General features: G+C 39.6%; 1 gene segment (V, D, J or C); it reads left to right on the top strand.

Annotated features, from left to right (window-relative positions):
* The first annotated feature begins 21,751 nt into the window (after nucleotides 1-21,751).
* On the top strand, nucleotides 21,752-22,491 carry LOC132652849 (T-cell receptor beta chain V region PHDS203-like). The segment is given in 2 exon segments: nucleotides 21,752-21,858; nucleotides 22,052-22,491. Coding segments are annotated over 2 exon segments (489 nt in total).
* The last annotated feature ends 602 nt before the right edge of the window (nucleotides 22,492-23,093 follow it).

Below are 23,093 nucleotides of genomic sequence, written 5' to 3'. Positions count from 1 at the left end.
TACTATGGAACCCACTTAGACACTGAACTGCCATGAGACTGGCTAAAATACTCAATCCCCATCCGGAAAGGGAAATAGGATGGACATCAGAAAAAGGAGAAAACAGGAAACAAGTTAGGAGCCTGCAGAGAGGGCCTCTGAAAGGCTCTGTCCTGCAGACTATCAAAGCAGATACTGAGACTTATGGCCAACCTTTGGGCAGGATGCAGGGAATCCTATGAAAGAAGTGAGAAATAGTAAGATCTGGAGAGTACAGGAGCTCCACAAGGAGAGCAACAGAACCAAAGAATCTGAGCACAGGAGTCTTTCCTGAGACTGATATTCCAACCAAGTACCATGCATGGAGATAACCTAGAGCCCCTGCATGAATACAGCCTATTGTAATTGCTCTTGGTTTCACAGCAGAACTTGACAGTAAGACACTGTTGCTAAAGACACCATACACTGTGGTTATAGGATACACATATTCAAAGTTAAAGCTGATCTGTGGCTTTCTTATAGAATATCTTTATTCCAAAGAGTTCTGTGCAGGGTGATGGAGAAGAAATGTCTCAAAAATTCTTACCTAATTCTGAATTCTGTGAGCTCTAATGATGACTAGCAAGACAGGCTATTTCTTCTAATGCAATAGTGACATGACTATTATTAAGTTAACCAGTTGCTTTCTAATTGGATTTGAGAAGAGAATTCAGACCTGCTTTTGTAAATCTGATCAAAGGTTTGTGGTGGAATAGCTCATTGGAAAACCTGCTGATGTAAATAAAATATTTATTTTAAATATTGCTAAATGGTGATGTTCTTCAACTGCCTTCTAGGTACTCACATTTATACCATAGATTACTCCAACGTTCAACCTTCATCAGAAGAACTTCTTACTTCATTATGGCTAATGCAGAAACCCATAGCTGGCCACACTGCTGGGAATTAAAGATAGTAGAATGCTTAACCCTAGGTGGGACAGCTATAGCAGCCCCACTGTTTAGGGAAATTTGTAGAAAAGGAAGCAGAAAAATGTTAAGAGCCAGAGGACGGGAAGATACGTAGCAGAAGTATGTCCTCTGAGCGTGACACAGCTTTGCACTCATGACCTTACTGTAGTTGTGCTCATCTTCATAAGACCTGCATGGGATTAGGCCATTAACCTTTCATCATCGACAAAGCAGGGGTTCCTGAAGCAGCACTCCTCCCTGAGGAACTGCTGTTAACTAACAGTTATTAGGGCAGGAGGGTGTCATTTTATTTAGTGTGTAGTTACTGATAAAATGCCCTTGTTTTAGGAAATAAGCTCTCACCATGCTCAGGCAAGGAACACTAATTAAGCTCAGTGGTTCACAGACAGAAAGAAGCCATATCCTGTCACAGTGGCACACATCTGTAATCCCAACACTCAGGGAGGAAGAGGGCCAGCCAATTCTAAAAGCGAGTGCAGGACAGCCAAGGATACACAGAGAAACCCAGTCCCCCCAAAAACAAAACAAAACAAAAATCATGAAAGTAGGACTGCAGCTTGTTGGAAAGAAGGAAGATAAGGGAGAGAAATGATAGGTGAAAACAACTCTAGCTCATTATATAAATGTATGAAGCTGTCAAGCAATTAAAATACTTTTTAAAACATATGATGATAAGGCATTGATTAATGTGCACAATGTTGAAACTAGAGAGGAAAATATATTTTAGTGTGTTGTGACACAACAGGATGATTACAATTAAAAATAAAAGACTTTGAATGTGCTTCACCATTCACAAATGTTCAAAAGTTTAAGGTGATGGATATGGTAATTTCCCTGTGTTTATTATTACCCAATGTCTCTGTGAATCAGGATATTTCCTAGAACTTTGTAAATATGGATGCGATTATTTGCCAAACTTAATTCATTTCATTCAAAATATAAAATATGAGTGAAAACTTAAAAGAATGCTGCTAATTTAATGTGCAATAATACTTACTAATATATGAAATGAGGGCACGTCTGTGGATATGGCAAAGCTGGATGAAACATAGGACCCGAAAAAGCGAGGAGTCAATTGATTCTTCTGCCAGACAAGGTTTCACACAACTGTAGCTCTGAGGTCCTTGCAATTTATTGCACTAAATTGCTAAAACATTTTCTCTCTAAAGCTAGGAATAATTTGTTAGGATTAAAAAATCATCTTTTCAATAGCTTATTTTCAATTCCATGGAAACATGAGTGAATGTATTAAGTATTTCCTAGAAATGCATATACACACTGATTCAGCACTTCTTTCAATGAGCCAATATTTTCAGTAACTCTCTCCACCCACAAAATATTGACTGAAAAGACAGGAGTGATGGAAAAAAATGGGAAGTTTGGAACAGTCAGTTATTATTTCCTCCTTAAAACAAATAAAAGCCTTAAATTTTAAAGAACATGTTCCATTTTCAGAATTTATTTAGAACTGAGTTAAAGTCAATTTTTTTTAATGGAGAGAATAGCTAGTGTTCTAACATAACAAATGGATTTCTCAATTTGAAGGTATTCTACACCTCCAATGAACAACATGGACACACCCAAATACATCCAAATACCTCAGTAACTTCCAATATTTATATATTATTACTAGACATTTTTCATGGTAAATTTTAAGTAATTTTTTATTTGAGAATTTGTACTTTTTCCTGCAACATTCAGGGATCTTTTCAGAAAGATTGTTAGAGCCATAGGTGGTAGATGGCTTCAAGAAAACAGTATTTTGCAGACACAACAGGGTGGAAGTACATATGAATCCACAGCAATTGTGGCAATATGCACAAGGTCAAAGCAGCCAAAGGTCAACATTGAAGGATGCAGGTATGAAGCCGTCTTCTTACCTGAGAAGCCCCTGGAATTTGATTGCTGCTGTGAGAAAGAGAGTTAGTTTTCTCCAGTGGTGAAGGGTTGTGTATGTTCTGTGTGTCAAGAGAGTGGTGTTGTTTTGAATAAATAAAACAAACCCTTTGAAGATAAAGAAAAACAACTCTGTCTTATAGGTCTAGTATCCACTTATAAGTGAGTATATACCATGTGTGTCTTTCTGCTCCTGAGATATCTCACTCAGGATGATCTTTTCTAGATCCAATCATTTGCCTGCAAATTTCATGATTTCCTTGTTTTTAATTGCTGAGTAGTATTCCATTGTGTAAAAGTACCAAAAAAGTACTGTTTATGGATGTCTGGGTTGTTTCCAGGTTCTGGCTATTATGAATAAAGAAAGCTACTACAAACATGGTTGAGCAAATGTCCTTGTTGTGTACTCATGGTATACACTCACTTATAAGTGGATACTAGACCTATAAGATAGGATAAACATACTAAAATCTGCTCACCTAAAGAAAATAAACAAGAAAGGAAACCTGGAAGACAAATGGGATGGACATTGGAAGTAGGAGAAATCAAGAAACAGGACAGGAGCCTACCACAGAGGGCCTCTGAAAGACTCTACCCAGCAGTGCATCAAAGCAGATACTGGGACTCATAAGCAAACCTTTGGCAGAGGGCAGGGAATCATATGAAAGAAGGGGGGGTTAGTATGACCTGGAGAGGACAGGAGCTCCACAAGGACCAAATATATAAAGGCACAGGGTGATTTTTATGAGACTGTTTCTCCAACCAAGAACCGTGTATGGATATAACCAAGAACCCCTGTTCAGATGTAGCCCATAGTAGCTCAGTATCCAAGTGGGTTCCCTAGTAAAGGAAACAAGGACTATTTCTGACATGAACTCAATTGCTGGCTCTTTGACCTCCTCCCCTCCGAGGGAGGAGCAGCCTTGCTGGGCCACAGAGGAGGACATTGCACCTAGTCCTGATGATACCTGATAAGCTAGGGTCAGATAGAAGGGGAGGAGGACCTCTCCTAGCAGTGGACTTGGAAAGGGGCAGGGAGGAGATGAGGGAGGGAGGGTGGGAGTGGGAGGGAATGAAGGAGGAGGCTATGGCTGAGATATAAATTAAATAACCTGTGATTAATATAAAAATAAAATAAAAATTATTTTATAAAAAACAACTCTGGCAACTGTTACTGAAAAATAAAGAGAAAAGAGTGAAGTGAATAAACCTCTGCTACCACCAAGAGCATATTTTTTTAATTAAAAAAATTTTACAATTTATTCATTTTATATTATTTTGTAGCCCCCTCCCTCATCTCCTCCTGGTCCCACCCTCCCTCTGTCTTGAACCCTATCACCTTCCCCTAGTCCACTGAAAGGGGGAGTTCTCTTCCCCTGCCATCTGAACCTAGTTTATCAAATTTCATTAGGACTGCCTGGATCCTCTTACTCTGTGGCCTGTGGCAAGGGGGCATCATCCCTAGGGGACATGATCAAAGAGCAGGAAACCAAATCCATGTCAGAGACAGCCCATGATCCCCTTACTTGGGCGCTCACCTGAAAAATGAGCTGCCCATGGGCTACATCTGGGTAGGGGGTCTAGCTTCTCCTCTCCATCCATAGTTCTTGGTTGGTGCATCAGTCTCTCCTGAGACCCCTGGGCTCAGATTTTTCAGCTATGTTGGTCTCCTTGTGGAACTCCTGGCCCCTCCCTGTCCTTCTATCCCCTTCCCACCTTCTTCCATAAGATTCCCTGTGCTCTGCCCAAAGCTTGGCTATGAGTCTCAGCATCTGCATTGATCCCCTGTTGGGTGGAACCTTTCACGGGACCTCTATGGTAGGCTCCCAAGCACTTAAAATACACAAGTGAAAATGTGCAATTTCTGCTGAGTCACACAGAAGTACAGGTTTCTGGTACAGGGTTGTCTGCCGCCATCTCAGCCCCAGCAAAGAGGAAGAATCTACCTTGACCTTAAATACTTCCTCTTTCCTGTTTCCATGTCCTAACTCCCCAAACATGTAGAGCTGGAAGCACCTTCATCCTGTCTCTTCTTGCCGTGGGCTCCATACTACTGTTGTGTTTGCTTATTTGTTTGTTTGTTTCTGTTTTTATTTTCTGGGAACAGTAAAGTTTGGAAAATAAATGGAGAAATTTTTGAATTTTTCAGGCTAGGATTAAGCTTTTTCCTAGAGACCCTAGAATGCAGACCTTCCTCAGCTCTGTTCCTCTTTCTGTCTTGTTTCTCCTGAAGGGTTTACAAATTCTGAATTACTCAGATCCCACAGAACATGATCATGAATACAGGAAAGAGCACTATTCTGAGATGTTCTCATACTAAGAATTATGACTAAATGTAGGGTATTGACAAGACCCACAGAAGAGCTCCAGCTCATCTATGTCCTTTCTCTCAGAAGGGGCAAGATAATTTTTTGACAGCTCCTTTACACCTGTGCCTGCAATTATTTGCACACTGCTTCTGGGCCTCCTGCCCACTTACACAGGAAGATAGGCAGATGAGTGAGTAATTTTCTTAGAGGAGTTCAGAAGCCTTCCTTAATGAGGCTTAGTGAGGTGTGGGATACTTAGATCTTTAGATGTCTTTTTTCAATGAGTCTCATCTAAGTGTGACTTTGGGTCAACGTCTGCAGATAATGCTGTGATTCTGAAATACCATTGCTTCCTTTCTGTCTGATGATAAGCTCCAAAGTGTGTTTCTTGGAAAAAGCAGGGTGTCCAGAAATAGTCTTTCAGGATAATTAGCTTAAATTTTTAACAACATTTAATGATTTTTTAAAATAATAAAAATAAAATATAGTAATATTAAAAACCCTAACAGAGCAAAATTGGATGAAACACACAGCAAAACAGAAGGAAAAGAGCCCAAGGGAAGGCACATGAAATAGAGACCCACTCATTTGCACACCCAGGAGTCCCATAAAACACTACTGGAGGCCATAATATATAAACAAAGAAACTTGTAAGGAACTGTGCAGGCCTTGTCCATGCTGCCTCATTCTCTGCCAGTTCCTACGTGCATCAATCATGCTGACTTAGATGCTTTGTTTTGTTGGTGTACTCCAGCCCTTCTGGCTCTTACATTCTATCTGCTTTCTCTTCCACATGGTTCCCTAAGTCCTGAGGGGAGGGATATGATGGAAACATCCCATTTAGGGCTGAGTTTGGTCTCTCACTCTGTGTATCATGTGTGGATATGGGTCTGCTTCCATCTGCTTCAAGAGGAAGCTTCTGTGATGATGACTGAGCAAGGCACTTATCTACTACTCTGGCCTGGGTGATTTAATTTTTCAAGAATGTTTATTATCAGCTCAAATGCACTGTGTTTTTAAAAACAGTCTCTTCTGTTGTTTCCATCTATTTTGCAGTGCCCCTGACTGTACGCTTTGTCATGTGTGCCAGTTTTCAGTCACAGTTTTTCTGAACTCAACCCCACTCTTTAGCTCTATACCCACTTGTCTGTATATGAAGAACAAACTGTCTTGAATTTAAGTTTTAGTTCTAAATAAGTTTAATTATCATTATGCTTAGCTCAAAGGTTAAAGATAGTACAGTTTGTTCTACAAAAATAATTATTCATCTAGGATCCTATTTTTGAACTGTGTTAAGAACAATTCAGAGCAGATAGATTTTTATTATCTAGATAAGCTGAATCTAAAAATATCAAAATCCATCTGCCTCTCAGGGGTTAGGTAGGAACATGGAGATGCCACTACCAGTATTGTTGCTGGGTTAATCTCATTATTCCTCTGTAGTAGGGACTCATCTGGCCATCAGTGAGGGCCGGGTGCAACAGCATGTGATCAAGGACTGCCAGAGCCTCACAATCAAGGTACAAGCTTCGTCATCTTTTCCCATTAACCGCACTCACATCAGCAAGGCAATCCACTGGATTTTATGGCTGTTCAGAAAGGGAGGATCCAACTTGTTTTTTGTCTTCTACAGTCTCTCATTGGAAAAGAATAGTGCTTTCTCTCTATTTTTAGTCTCTCTTTTGTGCTCTCTATCATTTAAAAGATCTCTTTTTTTTTATAGTAGAAGTTCTTCATTTTTTTTTTGTCCTGTTCAGGTCAAATCCCTGAAGTCAGCTAGACATGGCAATTCTAGATTATAGAATAGATAAAAGATCTCATTAAAAGATTTTTTCATGAGTTTTGTTCTTGCTTTCTCAGCACACTGCAACAGTACTTTCACATGTAACTGAAATTCTCACATAAGCTAATAACCATTCCACTTAGTTATTTTCTGCCTGTTACATTTTTCCTTCAAGTTTACCATTTATCGTCATTGCATCCTCTTTCTATGCTGCTGGTTGATAAGATTAGCCCTACAGTGAACAATGCAAGATGGCTTCCCCACAGGCAACTCAAACTCAAGGAATTTATTCCTAAATATATTGCCTCCTCATCCATACCTGCTCCCATTCTGAGCACACTGTTTTTTTTATCTCAATTATTAAAATTATTGTGAGCTCCCATTTTCAATGACATAGGTTTCTAAATCTATGAGTTTTCAGACCTATGATGTCATCAGTCAAATTTCTCAGAGGAATATCAATAATTCTTGGAAATTCCCTGGTAGTAAGCATGTGTGCATGGGAAAGGGGGGATGTGTTTGGACAGGAAAGAAACCAGGCTTGGTCACAGTTTCAACCAAGGACTTTCATAAATCTTCAAGGAACTCTGAAGAGGGACAGAATCTGGCATAATCCTAATGTGAATGAGACAGGATTTATGACCACTTTTCATGGAAACACATCACTGGACATGGCTACATTAGGATGCTCTGCACCTGACAAGAAACAGGAAAGAGGCAGGAAGAGGAGTCTTCTCTAGCTGCTGCACCAAGATGATATTTAATATTGTGATTCTCAGAGCAAGTATGTTAATGAGTTTCAAATTATTTCTTCTCTCTTTCTGATATAGTGTAGGCTTTCATTATCCACCTCCTAGAAAATAATACAAAGCTCTCCCAACTGGTCTCCCAGACTTGGAACATTTATTTACCATCTTGCACATAGCCACCAGTGTGGCTCATGTTTAATATTCTGCATGATGCATAATTCTTTCATAAAAATTTGTTCAAATGTTCTAAATCCCCCCAAGAACTTTTAAATTCAGCCTCGCTGAACATTTTATGACATAAAATGGGACACCTGTACCTTTTCAAACGCTTTCTCCTGTGTGTATTTCTTTATCTCATACACAGTCTCCCATTCTTTAGCTAAAGAAGAGCTATCCACAAAAGCATTTCTGGTCCTTATAAAAAAAAAAAAAGAACCAACTCTTCTCTTTTGGAAATCATTGTGAAACATCGTGCTGTGGTTTTCTGACTCTTTCCACTCTTCCTCTTCACAAGATTCTTTAGAGTAGGAGTGATATCCTGCTAACTTTACACGCCTCGATCTCAGTGTAATTCCTGGAAGATAGCATGTGGTGAGGAAGGAGGAAGTGAGGAAGTGACAGAAGTAGGCTCAAACATGTCAAGTGGTTGGTTCTTCAAGATTTTCTTCCAGGAACATATTTTCTGACTTCTGGTTAATGTCTATTTAAATTTTCCACACTCCTCATATGTAAGTTCCTTTAATAAATGTTTGATTTTAAGGATATCATTTCGGAGAACTTTAAAAATGGAAGGCTGTTTCACTGGAACAAAAATGTGCATGCATACACATATATTTCTCACAATTATATCTGATAGTGATATACCTAACTCAGACATAGGAAAATGCAAATATGGAAGAATGGAATGGAGAAATGTGCTGTTTTCTTTAAGGGACCCTGTACTTTGTAACAGAGGATACAAAAGGAAAGGATTATATATGCATATGCATAGATATTCATCATGTTTTAATTTACCAGTGTTACCAAATTGTGTGCTAGAGACAACTGCAGATTGGAATGTTCTGATCACTCAGTATGTGAAGCTACTTCTTAAAAAAAAAGATGAACCTAAAATCATCATAGAAGAAGTTTAAGTTAATAAAATCTTGACAAGTCAGTGAAAATGGGGCTGAGAAGACTGAATAATGGCCACTCAATCACTCTATTTTCTGAGAAATCAGTGATTGTTAGCTGTTGTTCTAGATCTTTCATGCATGTTATATAAATAGATGCTTACATCTATTTACTGATAGATGATGATGATATTATTTACCGTTCACAGCTCTTCCTGTTGGTGGTCTGATGAAGCAACTCTATCAATGGCTCTTTCTATTGAATAATCCTATCTTCAGCTTTGCAGAGTCCATTCCTGATTACCCTTCAGAACTTGCAAAATATTGCTTCCTTTTCAGCCTTCATAATTAGGTCAAATTCTGTTATTGCAGACTTTCAAAGCTCTATAGTACATTCATATCGGAAACTTGTAAAACAGTTGCAACTGAAGATTAGGAGAGACTAGGAGAGAAATGAGTAATGTGCCAAACCTGCTTTGGATGAGGAAATTGATATATATATATATATATATATATATATATATATATATATATATATTCCTTTGTTGTGAAAAGTAATATAGATGAAACTGTATTAAATAAGATTGTTATGGTACTCAGAGCTGTTGACAGGGCTATGCCATGATACACTTCCTTCCAGAAGAGCCCATCCTGTGGCCTCATGGTTGGAAACTCCGGCTTTAGCTTAGCCTGCTTCATGGCTGCCAAGTTATTCAGCTATCTGGCTTCTAAGCATCTGAGAGAGGGTAAGGTACAGAATTTTCAAACTCAGGAAGGATAATTTTCTGTGTGGGATTTTTTTCTTGACTTGTCCTAAATCCCACCCTGCCCTGCTGCCAAAAGTTGTTTCAGCCTGCAGGCCTGTTGGAAGCTAGTATCTCCCAGGCTCCAAAGTACTGCATTATGAAGATAGGAAACAAAATTGCTCTGGAATGTTCTCACTGTGACAAAATGTACTAGTATCAGCAAGACCCAGGAATGGAACTTCAGCTGATCCATTGCTCATTTGGCACTAATAATACAGAGATATTACAGCGTTCCTTTCAGTGCACTGTCTGTAGAACAGAAAGAGAACATTGTCTCCTCACACTGGGGTCTGCGGGACCCTTGAGCGGGCCCCAGTACTCTGTGCCTGTGGTGAAGACAGTGTGCCTAACGATCACATGCACACTTCCCAAAAAAAAAAGAAAAAAAAAAACACGGAGCCACCTTTAGAAACATCATCTTAAACGGGAGAAACCTGGAAACCTTCCCAGACTCCTCATGCCCGAGTTATGCAGACTAGGGATGGCCCCAGCAAGACCTAGGCAAGGTCGGGAAAGGCCTAGTTCCACAGTCAGTTTTGAGCCTCGGCGCACCGAATTGAACTGCCAGGTTATTTGAGGTCTGCCACAGTTGAGCTTTATGGATGTTGGAAGAGGCAGAACATGATTCCTTTTAATTTCCCTACAGCCCAGTTCACGGATCTTTCCTCATTCAAAGTAACTTCTTCATGCACACCTCTCCAAGCTCCTGCTCCTTTCCGACCTTAATCTCTATTCCCAAAGCTTCAGCTCCTACTTCTTACTTGCATTTCAAACAACTGAAGGAGCCAAGTGGAGGTCCTTCCTAAATATCCTTGCAAGATAACTGTAGCCATGAAGAACCTTCCTTATATGACTCTTGGCCTTAACTTTCTGGTCCTTTGTTTCAAAGGTGATACACTGGGTGAGGCCACTGTTCACAGCACTCTGCACAACATGATGAGAAGTTAGATCCTTGAAACCTTTATAAAAAGCTTGATGCAGCTATACACTCCTATAACCCCAGTGCTGGAGGAGGAGAGTTGGGTACAGAGACATCACTGGGCCTCATTGGCCAGCCAGTCGGTGTTCTAGAATATTCCAATAACTCCTTACCTTTTTTAGTGCTAAAAATGGTTGCATACCGTGGGCATGTCACCATTTGTTTATCCACCAACTTGTAAAATGTATATTTGAGTCATTTCAGTCTTTAAGTTTTTGTGAGTAATGTAGTTATGCAACATTTTGCAAGTCTGTGACGATATTGACTTTCTAGAAGTGTATTTGCTGAGTCTTAGTAGAAGTTTATATTTTAAAAAGCTTTAAAATATTCAAACAAAAGCCTTTGCAAAATGTTTTCTTAAATATGCCAATTTACAGGCTTATCATCCTTCTGTTAGCTAAAATAATGTCTCCAAAAATATTTACCTCACATTTTTCAGGAACTATGAATACATTACTTTATACAGCAAAAGAAAATGAAGTTTGTAGGTGCTGTGAAATATTCATCTCACTCAAGACAAGGAGATTATTTTGTATTGTATGACTGGGCTAAGTTTAAGCACACAGATCTTTAAAAAAAATTACTATGGCCAGTGTGGTGTTGCTGTCTCTGAAGATTAAATAAATAAATAAATAAACCAAAGAATGAAGGTGGTTTCTAGGAACCGGAAAACTGAGGAGACATTCTCTCATGGAGACTCAAAGATGGACACAATCCTTCCTGCCTCTTGATGTGAACCCAGTGAGGACTATGCTTAATTTCTAATCTGTAGTATGCTGCATGGGTAGCTGAGTGATTGATGTTTTATGATATTCATTTTGCAGTGATGTATCACACCAGCCACACATAGTCATATCAAGGCCCCATTTTCAAGCAACCCAAAGAAGACAGATGTTCTGGGAAGTAGTCTAAGGAGAGGCAGTGGTACAAGATAGGGTTTCCATGAGATCGTGACTCTTCTAAGAGCAAACGCTCTGCCTTCAGCCTGCTCCATGTCTGAAAACACTTCATTACAGATCAAATACACATTTGATCAGAATGTCTTAGCAACTGTCTCTACCTCCGAGAAGAGCTGTTCCCACAGGAAGTGATCCTCCTTCCATTCTGGTCTGTGTAGCCTTTGCTATGCAGATGCTGCCAAGTAAGGCAAGAATGCTTTGACAGAGAAGAGAAGTAACCCTTTGAATGTCAGATGATTAGAATGTGATAAGTTCATGTGACTATGAGTTACAAAAGAAAACCTGCTCCCTTCCACTACTCCTCTCACTCAAAAAAAAAAGGCACCTTGTATGAGAGGGTATCATGCTACCTCTCTAGAGCATCCCATGATGCTTCTGTGGGAATAATTTAGGAAAATAAATGGCTAAATTAGAAGATGAACAGTTACAAAATGTACACAATGAGTATGAAGTTTCATAAATAGAAACCAGTATTTATTTCAATTTAAGGCGTCAACTTTACATATTATATATTAGGCTGTCAGAACAAAATGAAACAAAACCTCCTCTATAGTCTCCTTTTTACAGAGCAAAACAAAGAAGCGAAGCAAATCAAAAGACAGGAGGCACCCATTTCAAGCCTGCTTCTTCTGCTAATAGTGGGATCACACTTAGTCTGTCAGAAGAGCCAACCTTGCTGGGGAGACCTATCCACCCTATCTATGGCTTATAGGAAACTGGACAAGATTACACAGAACACATGGGAATATTGTGTGGAAAGGAATAAAGCATCAAAGGAGGCATATTAGACATGTTTTAGGTGTGAAAATGAAAATGAACTATGGGAGCAGTTACTATAGGGAGAAATAGAAAGGCCAAATTGCTTTCAAATCCAAGGTTAATCCAACCGAAGTGTGTAAGTAGAAATACTGAAATATTCAAAGGCCATGTTTGAATGAAGCATTCAGTCAGGTAGAGATGGCCACTTCATAACTTCATGAATACAATTAACCCTCTAAGGCTCTAGTTTTGCATGTATGAAATGAAACAGCCAATACATGCATCCTAGAACCGAGGAGAGATTTCAAATAAAACAGCATGTGAACAATTTAATACTGAATTCTCACCGAAATAACACTTCAAAAATACTGTTGGTACAGCAGCGGTGAAACAGCACTTTGAGAACATGTGATTGACAAAGATTTATTCATGTACTCCTTTCATCACCATTGCCTTAACAAGCCTCTGAAGTCAGTATTATTTATATTTCCATTATTAGAGGATGAGGTGTACCCGTTTGTCGAATTTATATGATTAAGTCTAAAATTATGCTTCAGAGTGCAACTCACTTAGAGGTAGTATCTTTAAAGCTGTAATTAAGCAAAATGAAATCACAAGGGTGACACCCTAATCTGTATGCAAAATAATCAGGTCGCAGACACAGGGAGGAGAGACCTTGAAAAGACACAGGGATAAGATGCACGTCAAGAATCAAGAAGAGAAGCCTTTGAGGAATGGTATGAAAAGATCTGGCTTAGCTGACACCTTGATTTCAGCCTCTGATGGTGGGAAAATTAATTTCTGCCATTTAAAGCAGTATGTAGTACTTTGTTATGAAAATGCTAGTAAACCTGCAACACCCAGTTACAAAAACAAAACAAACAAACAAAAACAAACAAACAAACAAAAAACCATTGACCATACATTGCATAAGTAAATTACCCGAGGCATGGGATTAAAGTTTAAACATGTAAAAATTTGTCTCCCTCACCATAGTAAGAGCCATGCTCATCTTAAAGAATACGTAGCTTGGCAAACAAAGGTGTGTCAGAAAAGATGAACAAATATGAATGGAAATGTGGAAAAAGAAACCTTTTTTCAAGAATTAAATTGGCCCATGAAGTGTAACTTGCTGAAATTCTGTTAAAAGAAAAACTGTTTGAAAGAAGTATTGATTATCCCATACATAGGATAATCATACTATATATAATCTGTACACCTAAAGAAGCTAAGCAAGAAGGAGAACCCTGGGTAAGATGATCAACCTCATTCAGAAAGGCAACCCGGACAGACCTCGGAAGATGGAGAAAACAGGGAACAGGACAGGGGCATACCACAGAGGTTCTCTGAAAGACTCTACCCAGCAGGGTATTAAAGCAGATGCTGAGACTCATAGCCAAACTTTGAGCAGAATACAGAGAATCTTATGAAAGAAGGAGGAGATAGAAAGACCTGGAAGGGATTGGAGCTCCACAAGAAGAGCAACAGAACCAAAAGGTCATTTTTTGAGACTCATACTCCAACTAAGGACCATGCATGGAGATAATCTAGAACCCTTGCGCAGATGTAGCCCCTGGCAGCTCAGTCTCCAAATGGGTACCATAGTAAGGGGAAGAGGGGCTTTCTCTGACATGAACTCAGTGGCTGGCTCTTTGAGCACCTCCCACTGAGAGTGGAGCAGCCTTACCAGGCCACAGAGGAAGACAATGCAGTCACTCCTGATGAGACCTGATAGGCTAGGGTCAGATGGAAGAGGAGGAGGAGGACCTCCCCTATCAGTGGACTGGGGAAGGGGTATGGGAGGAGAAGAGGGAGAGAGGACAGGATTGGAAGGGGATGAGGGAGGGGGCTACAACTGGGATACAAATTGAATAAATTGTAATAAATAAAAACATTTTTCAAAAGACTAGAAATAAAGTTTGAATGTAGAAATCTGATTTTAAAAAGAAGTGCTGTGGACACTGGTCTGTGTGGCCACCAGGGCCAGGAGTCGTTAACCCAAGGTCCCAGTGTCTCCATGTTTTTTAGTGGGCTCTGTGGTTGGCTTCCATATCTTTCTAACACAGACCTCATTGACAACAGTAAAACATAGGCCCTGAGAACCTAGCTGAGAGACGCAGGAAGAATGCTCTACTGGAATGTTTTCAGAGTATCAAGTCAGATTAAACATCCAAGTCATTAGATCCAAGACAAGGCATGAAGTTTATTCATTACTTTTCTCAAGTTGACATCTTTGAAAATGATGCCCTGGTTGAATAAAATATTTCTCACAAAGCAGTGAAGTCTTGGAGTACAAATCAGTGGTAAAGACTTACTATTGTGCATGAGGTCCTAGCTTTGTCTCCAACACCACAATAACAAATAAAAAGAATTATCACCCAGACTTTTTAATCTTCACCATTAATAATCCACTTAGATATCTCTCTCTTTACTAGCTTATTAATGTAGCCACATCTTTTCTGTACAAAAAAAAATGTACAAACCTAAGATGCTAATTACCATTGCCTAACTCAGAGAAACCACCCAAATACAAAGATCTCCTCTGTCCTCAATTCTTCTTCTTCCCTTTTTTCTTCACTTCCTAATCATATACTACTCCAGATTTTTGTGTCTTTCTGGTTGCACTAATTTTATTGATAAAATACAAATTAATACACAGCTTGTGTCTTAAAACAACACAGTCCCAACCTAGTCCCACCTGACTGAAATCAGGGTTCTAGGAGAGCTACATGCCTTTCAGAAGATCCGGGAAGAGAATCCACATTCCATCCATCAGACCCTCTTCTGTATAAAGATGGCTAGCCACCTCGAAATGTAGCTAAGAAAGGTTCTATGGTTTCAAGATCCCATGTGATCAGATTTGGACCATCTGGATGTCAAGGATGTTCTTTTTATACCAAGATCTGCTGATCAACAGCTTCAGTGACTTCTGCAAACTTAAGTCTCCATTGCCTATCTAATGAAGTTTGTTCACAGATTAAAATTTACAATTTACCCTTTAACTTGGTTCAAGGGATAGTCACTGTGATGTTCCACTAGGGGGCACTAAAAATCTGTAATATATACAACACATTTCAAATAACATTCTGTAATATATAAATCCCATTTCAAATAATGATGTGAGAGTATGACGAAGTTGAATACACAGGTATAATTCTTAAAACACACATTTTTAAAATTTTGAGTCCTCAGGGGTTAGTGGTGAAGAACAGGCAGAAATAAGGTAGCTCACACTTTTCAGAACTGAAACCGCCTGAGGATAAAGTGAGATAGGGATTACAATTATGATGATAATTCAGTTAGTCTCCACCTGGGCTTGAAAATCATACGAGAGAGAGAGAGAGAGAGAGAGAGAGAGAGAGAGAGAGAGAGAGAGAGAGAGAGATGCATAGCTGAAGTGTAAAACAATGTTCTCATTCAGGGGTTTAATAAATGGCTCTTCCATTAGCATGAGATACAAGCATAGTGTTTTGTGAAGATAATTTTACCCAGGATGGGTAGCGGAGAAACAAGGCCTAGGCTGGTTTCTTAAAGAAGGAAGAAGATAGCAGATGCGGATAGCAATGGTGAACAGTGAAAGAGAAGCAAGGAAGACAGATAAGATGCTGTGTGTGGCCTTAGATCCAAAGGGGGGAGAGAGATGCCTATTTTCTTGTAGGTCTTGTTGTTAACAATATAGAAGCCTGCCATGCACTGAAGGTGGAATTGGTTCCTCAAATTCTCATATACGGTAGGCTTGGGGAAGAAGAGATCAGAGGGAAGTGATACAGATAGGAAGTATACAACTTCCTCCTACTGTAAAGGCATCAGAACTAAAGGTAACAGCACCATTACAGTGCCTGGCAGATATAGACAAGGAAAAAGGGAGAGGGAATGGATGTGCCTGAGGACTGACTTAACTAACATGAGATGGAAAGCTAGAACCAGCTACTGTCTGGTTACTTTGTTTTGTCTTTTATTTTCTATCTGATATGAAAATTATTTAAGGAAAAGTCATGTATTTGGAAGTGTAATCCTTTTCTCTAGAGAAGTGGAAGCACTGTCAACACAGGAAATGACCGCTAGAATAGGTTTTAACATTTTATGTATGGGTACAGGGCTAGATTCCTGACAGTAAAATTTGGCTGTCAAAGTTTGCTAGGTAATACGAAATTATTTTCTTCAGTGTATGTTTGAGTCTAAGAAGTATTTTGCTTTTATTAGGAACATCTAAGTTGTATGGAGCATTTTCTGAGTTGCTATAAACATTTTTGTGTGAAGGTAAGTCAAGCTTGCTCTCTACACTATCTTCCAGAGATGGTAGAGAAGTATGAAAAGAAAGACTATTCCTTAGACATGACATGATAACAACCACTCCTCTCTCACTATTATGGAATGAGAACTGATAAGCTTGTGCTTTCCATGATGAAGGAGCCTGGGAGCCAAAGTCACAGTCCTGAAAACTGGGATGAAGGTTAACAACTTTCTTGGAATTGAAAATAAATCAGCAAAATTTTGGAGACCTTGGGGAAGTTCTGGCTGTGTGTGGAAGCCTTAGGAAGGATAGGACATTCTCTTGTTTTTCTTCCCATCTCAGAAATGCTTTGCTTCCATCACCACACAAGAAAAGTTCAAAGGCACACTTTTATCAAAAGAGCATATTACATACTGTAAATACATGCAAGCTTTCATTCTTGGATCTGGAAATTTGATTTACATTGGTTGTATGTAGCAATTGACTTTGTAAGTACATTTTTATGCAAGTATGCACACTTGATCATATTCCTCCGATATCCTCCGTTTTTGCAAAAATATATAATCCTACTCTTTAGGTACACTTTTTTATTTTATTTTATTTTTTTTGGTTTTTGGAAACGGGGTTTCTCTGTGTAGCCTTGGCTGTACTGGACTCACTTTGTAGACCATATTGGCCTTGAATTCAGAGAGCTACCTTCCTCTGTCTCCCCAAGGGTTGGGATCACAGGTGTGTGCCAGAGCTCCTGACCGTTAGGTACACTGTAATTAAATTTTATTTGTATTTTATGTCTATTTGATTTTTTTGTGTGTATGTATGTATGTATGTATACCACATGTCTGCCTGATGCTCGTTGAGGATAGACGAGGGCATCAAGTTCCCTAGAACTAGAGTTTCATATACTTGTAAGTTACCATGTGGGTGCTGAGAATCAAACCTAAGTCCTCTGGAAGTTCATCAAGAGTGCTCTTAACCAGTGAACCAGCTTCTCTACTTTAATTTTCAAGAGAAGATGAAGAGGAGGAACAAAAACCCAAAATGCTATGCTTTTCACCAGCTTCTTCTGCAAGAAAGAAAAAAGGCAAGAAACACAATAAATATCAGGCTAGCAAGTGCTGGATCTGGCACCAAAAACCAAACTTCATCTGCTAAAGAGCAAGGGATAGGTGTTCTGAGATTTTAAATGGGATACACGGTGTCAAAATAATCTGTGGTGTGAATTTGACTAAATTCTTACACCTTTGCATCTTTTAAATGATGGTGACTATGAAAACCTGTCAATGGGTAGGCTAATGAAGATGTTTGGACCCTTTTCTGCAGGGTAGAAACAGCTTCCAAAAATAAAATGCAGTCTTGATGGAGTAAGCTTTCTGTTCTCACATTTCTAGGTGACAGTCACACTTTATGCCAATTCACAGCATGAGGATCTAAAATACATAAATATTTGCCAACTTTTACAAGAGTGTGCTAATACAAAACATAGCACATGCATAAAGGCACACAGACTCAAAGAAACTGAAGAAATGACATGGATTATAAAGGCTGTTTTAATGCCTATGTACTCATCAAACTGCTGCAGAAAGGGGGAGGAGCTTTCTCAAATGTTTCTGGCACCCAAGTACTTAAAGGGGGAGAAACATCACATATATTAATGGTAGCCTTGAGACTAGCAGAGAACTGACTGAGGCCTGCCTTTTTTACAATATCGCCATGGTCACCAGTCCCTTAAGCTGTGTGGTCCTTTATCTCCTAGATACAGATAAGTCCTGGAACACATAAGAGACCCATGGCTAAAGTTTATAAACCACAGCTCAGCTCCTTCCCTGGAGTGCTGCAGCATTAACTCTTTTCACTCAACTGGCTGTCTCAACCTCTACCTTCTTCATTCTTAGGCTCCACAGAAGCCCAAGTCACCCAGACCCCAAGACACCTCATCACAGAGACAGGGAAGACGCTGATAATAACTTGCTCTCAGAATATGAATCATGACTCTATGTTCTAGTATAGACAAGACTCAGGTCTGGGTCTAAAGCGAATTTATTACTCAATCGATGTTGATATTACCTATGAGGGAAAAGTCTCTGATGGGTATATTGTCTCTAGAAAAGAAAAAAATGACCTTTCCGCTAACACTGGAATCTACCAGCACCAGACCTCCTTTTACCTCTGTGCCAGCAGTGAACACAGCGCTGCAGGACCAGCTGCTCTCTACACACACACACACACACACACACACACACACACACACACACATACATGCACACCCTGCATTTTGTCCATAATATGTATGGGTCACAGTTTCACTGAGGTACCTGTTAGGTAGCACCATCAGGATACATGAATCTGTGATGTAACTAGAATATGTACATTGCCCTCCATGTGTGGATCCTGATATAGGCAGATATTTAACCCAGCATTTGCTTGGTTCATGGAGTTCTAAACATGAGTATTTAAGAAGTAAGGGGTTTCTTTTTTTATATTAATTACAGTTTATTCACTTTGTATCCCCTCATAAGCCTCTCCCTCCTCCCCTCCCAGTACCACCCTCCCTCCCCTTTCTTCGCGCATGCCCCTCCTCAAGTCCCCTGATAGGGGAGGTCCTCCTCTCCTTCCTTCTGATCTTAGTCTATCAGATCACATCAGGAGTGGCTGCTCTGTCATCTTATGTGGCCTGGTAAGGCTGCTCTCCCCTCAGGGGGAGGTGATCAAAGAACAGGCCTATCAGATTATGTCAGAGGGAGTCCCTCTTCCCATTACTATGTAACCCACTTGGACACTACACTGCCATGGACTACATCTGTGCAGGGGTTCTAGGTTATCTCCATGCATGGTACTTGGTTGGAGTATGAGTCTTTGGGAAGACCCCTGTGTTCAAATTTTCTGGTTCTGTTGCTCTCCTTGTGGGGTTCCTGTCCTCTCCAGATCTTACTATTTCTCACTTCTTACATAAGATTCCCTGCACTCTGCCTAACAGTTGGCCATAATTCTCAGTGTCTGCTTTGATAGTCTGCAGGGCAGAGGCTTTCAGAGGCCATCTGTGGCAGGTTCCTAGGTTGTTTACTGTTTTCTTCTTCTTCTGTTGTCTATCCTCTTTGCCTTTGGAGATGGATTGAGCATTTTAGTCAGGGTCCTCTCTCTTAATTAGTTTCTTTAGATGTACAAGTTTTAGTAGGTTTATCCTATATGTCTATATGAGTTGAGTATATACCGTGTGTGTCTTTCTGCTTCTGGGACAGCTCATTCAGGATGATTCTTTCCAGATCCCACCATTTACCTGCAAATTGCATGATTTCCTTATTTTTCATTGCAGAGTAGTACTCCATTGTGTAGATGTACCACAATTTGTGCATCCATTCTTCAGTTGAGGGGCATCTGGGATGTTTCCAGCTTCTGGCTATTACAAATAAAGCTGCTACAAACATGGTTGAGCAAATGTCTTTATTGTGAACTTGAGCCCCTTTTAGATATATGCTTAGGAGTGGTATGGTTGGATCCTGAGGAAGCGTTATTCCTAGTTGTCTGAGAAAGCACCAAATTGATTTCCAGAGTGGTTGTACAAGTTTACATTCCCACCAGCAGTGGAGGAGGGTTCCCCTTTCTCCACAACCTCTCCAGCATGTGTTGTCACTTGAGTTTTTGATCTTGGCCATTCTGATGGGTGTAAGGTGAAATCTCAGGGTTGTTTTGATTTGCATTTCCCTAATGGCTAATGAGGTTGAGGTTTCTCTGCCATTTTATATTCCTCTACAGAGAGTTCTCTGTTTAGCTCTGTTCCCCATTTTTTTAATTGGATTACTTGGTTTGCTGTTTTTCAGCTTTTTTAGTTCTTTATATATACTGGATATTAGCTCTCTGTTAGATAAAGGGTTGGTGAAGATTCTTTCCCAGTCTGTAGGCAGTCGTTTTGTTTTGATGATGTTCTTAAAGTAAGACTATTTCTCTCACACTTTAAATGTGTAGATTCTCTGCTTTCTGCAATCAATTAGGCCACAACAGTGAAAGTCACAGCCTCAATGCAAAGCCTGAATCCTGCTTTTACTGAGGGAATATACTGTCCCCACAGAAAAGAAGCACCCAGAAGCATTACCTACCTCCTCAAACAGGAACACATTTGAGGTCTCAAGTGCCCCAGTGGTAGGAGCCACAAATGGGCTACTTTGGCTTAGAATCTAAGTGGTTCTTAGCCTTCCTAATGCTGTGACCCTTTAATACACTTACTCATGTTATGGTGTCCCCAAACCATAAAATTACTTCATTACCACTTCATAACTGTAATTTTGCTACTGTTGTGAATTGTAATGTAAATATCTGATATGCAGATATCTAATATGTGACACCTGTGGGGGTTGCAGCCCATAGGCTGAGCACCACTGGGACTGTCAGTGTTTTCTTTCCACTATTCCTTGTCAACTCTTTCAAGTGGGACTCTTCAATCCAGGCTCTGTAACAGAATTAGCTTTAATCCAAGTGTCCTTTTCCCCAGCTCTCAGAAGACCAGCTTTCTACACACTGGTCCTCAGAGACTCACGGAAGCTCTCCTTCATTTATCTCAGTCAGAGAACATTTAAGTACTAATGTAACTCTTCTCCCTTAAGCACGTCCAACTCCACTGTACATTTGCAGACTCTGTTAACATTTGCACATACATTGCGTTGAATCATCAATCACCAACATTGCTAGAAATGTCTGGCACATGACAAAAACAAACATTTTAAGTATGTTTTTTTTTTCAAATTATTTACCTAAAATTCACATTTCCTGATTGTCCATAAACCTACTCTTGGTGGCACATTGTCCCCACCAGCCCTCTTGGTAAATCTCTGAATGATATTGCACCATTGCTGTCACTTTCAGCAGTGAAACTGGAATAAAAGATTCTTTGTGAGAGGAATTAGCTAATTGCATACTGAAAAATATCAGTTACCATTACCTCAGTCTATGGACCCAGAACAGCAACAATTAAAAGTAAATAAATACTGAAATAAATAAATAAGTTAATAAATACTAAAAAAAAATGTAGTCAGAAGACTAAATTTATGTCCTCCCACACATGCACAGTATTATTCCACATACATGTGCACTGAAGTGGAGAGAGAAAGAAAGAAAGAATAAGAAAGAGAGGCACACACATTTCTCTTCTACCCCTTTCCTTTCTTGACACCTCCAGATGTTCACTTTAGAAAAGGAGAACTCATGCATGTGGTCAAGAATGATGACATCATACACACTCAATGTAGGGTGACAAAAGAAACCACACTTTCCTCAAAACTGCCATGAGAATAAGGCTCATCTCTGCTGTGCTACTATGTTTCCTGGCAACAGGTGGGTCCTGGAAATTGGTATGTCCTGGGCATTGAGGAAAAATTGTTTACTGTTATTTCTTCACCTTATTTTGCTAGTATCAGGCTGTTTGGTGGCATTGTTTTTACTCTTTCTTCTTCTTCTTCTTCTTCTTCTTCTTCTTCTTCTTCTTCTTCTTCTTCTTCTTCTTCTTCTTCTTCTTCTTCTCTAACAGGCCTTGTGGACATGAAAGTAACACAGACACCAAGATATCTGATCAAAAGAATGGGAGAGAATGTTTTGCTGGAATGTACACAGGATATGAACCATGAAAGAATGTACTGGTATCGACAAGATCCAGGTCTGGGGCTACGGCTGATCCAGTTTTCATACGATGTTGATAGTAATGATAAAGGAGACATCCCTGATGGGTACAGGGTCTCTCGGAAGAAGCGCGAGCATTTCTCCCTGATTCTGGACTCTGCTGAAGCCAACCAGACGTCTGTGTACTTCTGTGCCAGCAGTATATCCACAGCACTGCACAGCCACATCCTGTTTGCACAAAAAGTAGTAGATTGGGAAGGAGCCAACTCTACCTCATGCCTTCAAGTCAAATTTGTGCCTATTAGAAATAGGTGGCCACCAAAAATTAACTTCTCCATGTCCACACCTTAGAAAAAAGAAAGAAAGCACAAGATATTCTTAATCCTTCATAACCCAAAAGACAATGAAGGCAATGTGAACTTAACCTACTCAAGTATGAGCTGTCCCTAAACTGAAGTCATGAGAATGACACCCTACAAAGAGAAGTTCTCTTTCATATAGACACTAAAGCTCCATCTAACACTTTAATAACTTCACCCCTTCATTTTAAGTCCTGGTTCCCTTCGCTAGACTTTGTTTACCTTGCCCTCTGTCACCAGGGACACTTACACCCCTCACCTCTTTACATAAACTTTACTGTCTGTCCAGATCAAAGGTTTATAAATTTTGAGTTTTATTTATTCCATTTAAAACCAAAGCAGTTTTATTAACAACAATTAAAAATTGACTTTAGAATCTTTTGTCAATTACTTTTCATTGAAAGTCTCCAGTCAGGACAAGAATAAATCCTGGTGCAGGTAGTCAGGCTGTAACCACACTTACAAACATATGGAAACTCTGTTTGTTTAGAGGAATGAAACACACACACAAAAAAATATTAACTGAGTCTCAAATTACAAGATTAAAAAAACGTTAATGAAATAATTCAAACCTGTAACAGCATATTTAAATTT

Source organism: Meriones unguiculatus, chromosome 3 (assembly GCF_030254825.1).
Source record: "Meriones unguiculatus strain TT.TT164.6M chromosome 3, Bangor_MerUng_6.1, whole genome shotgun sequence".
Classification (NCBI taxonomy): Eukaryota; Metazoa; Chordata; class Mammalia; order Rodentia; family Muridae; genus Meriones; species Meriones unguiculatus.
This window is presented reverse-complemented; position numbering and strand designations above follow the sequence as displayed.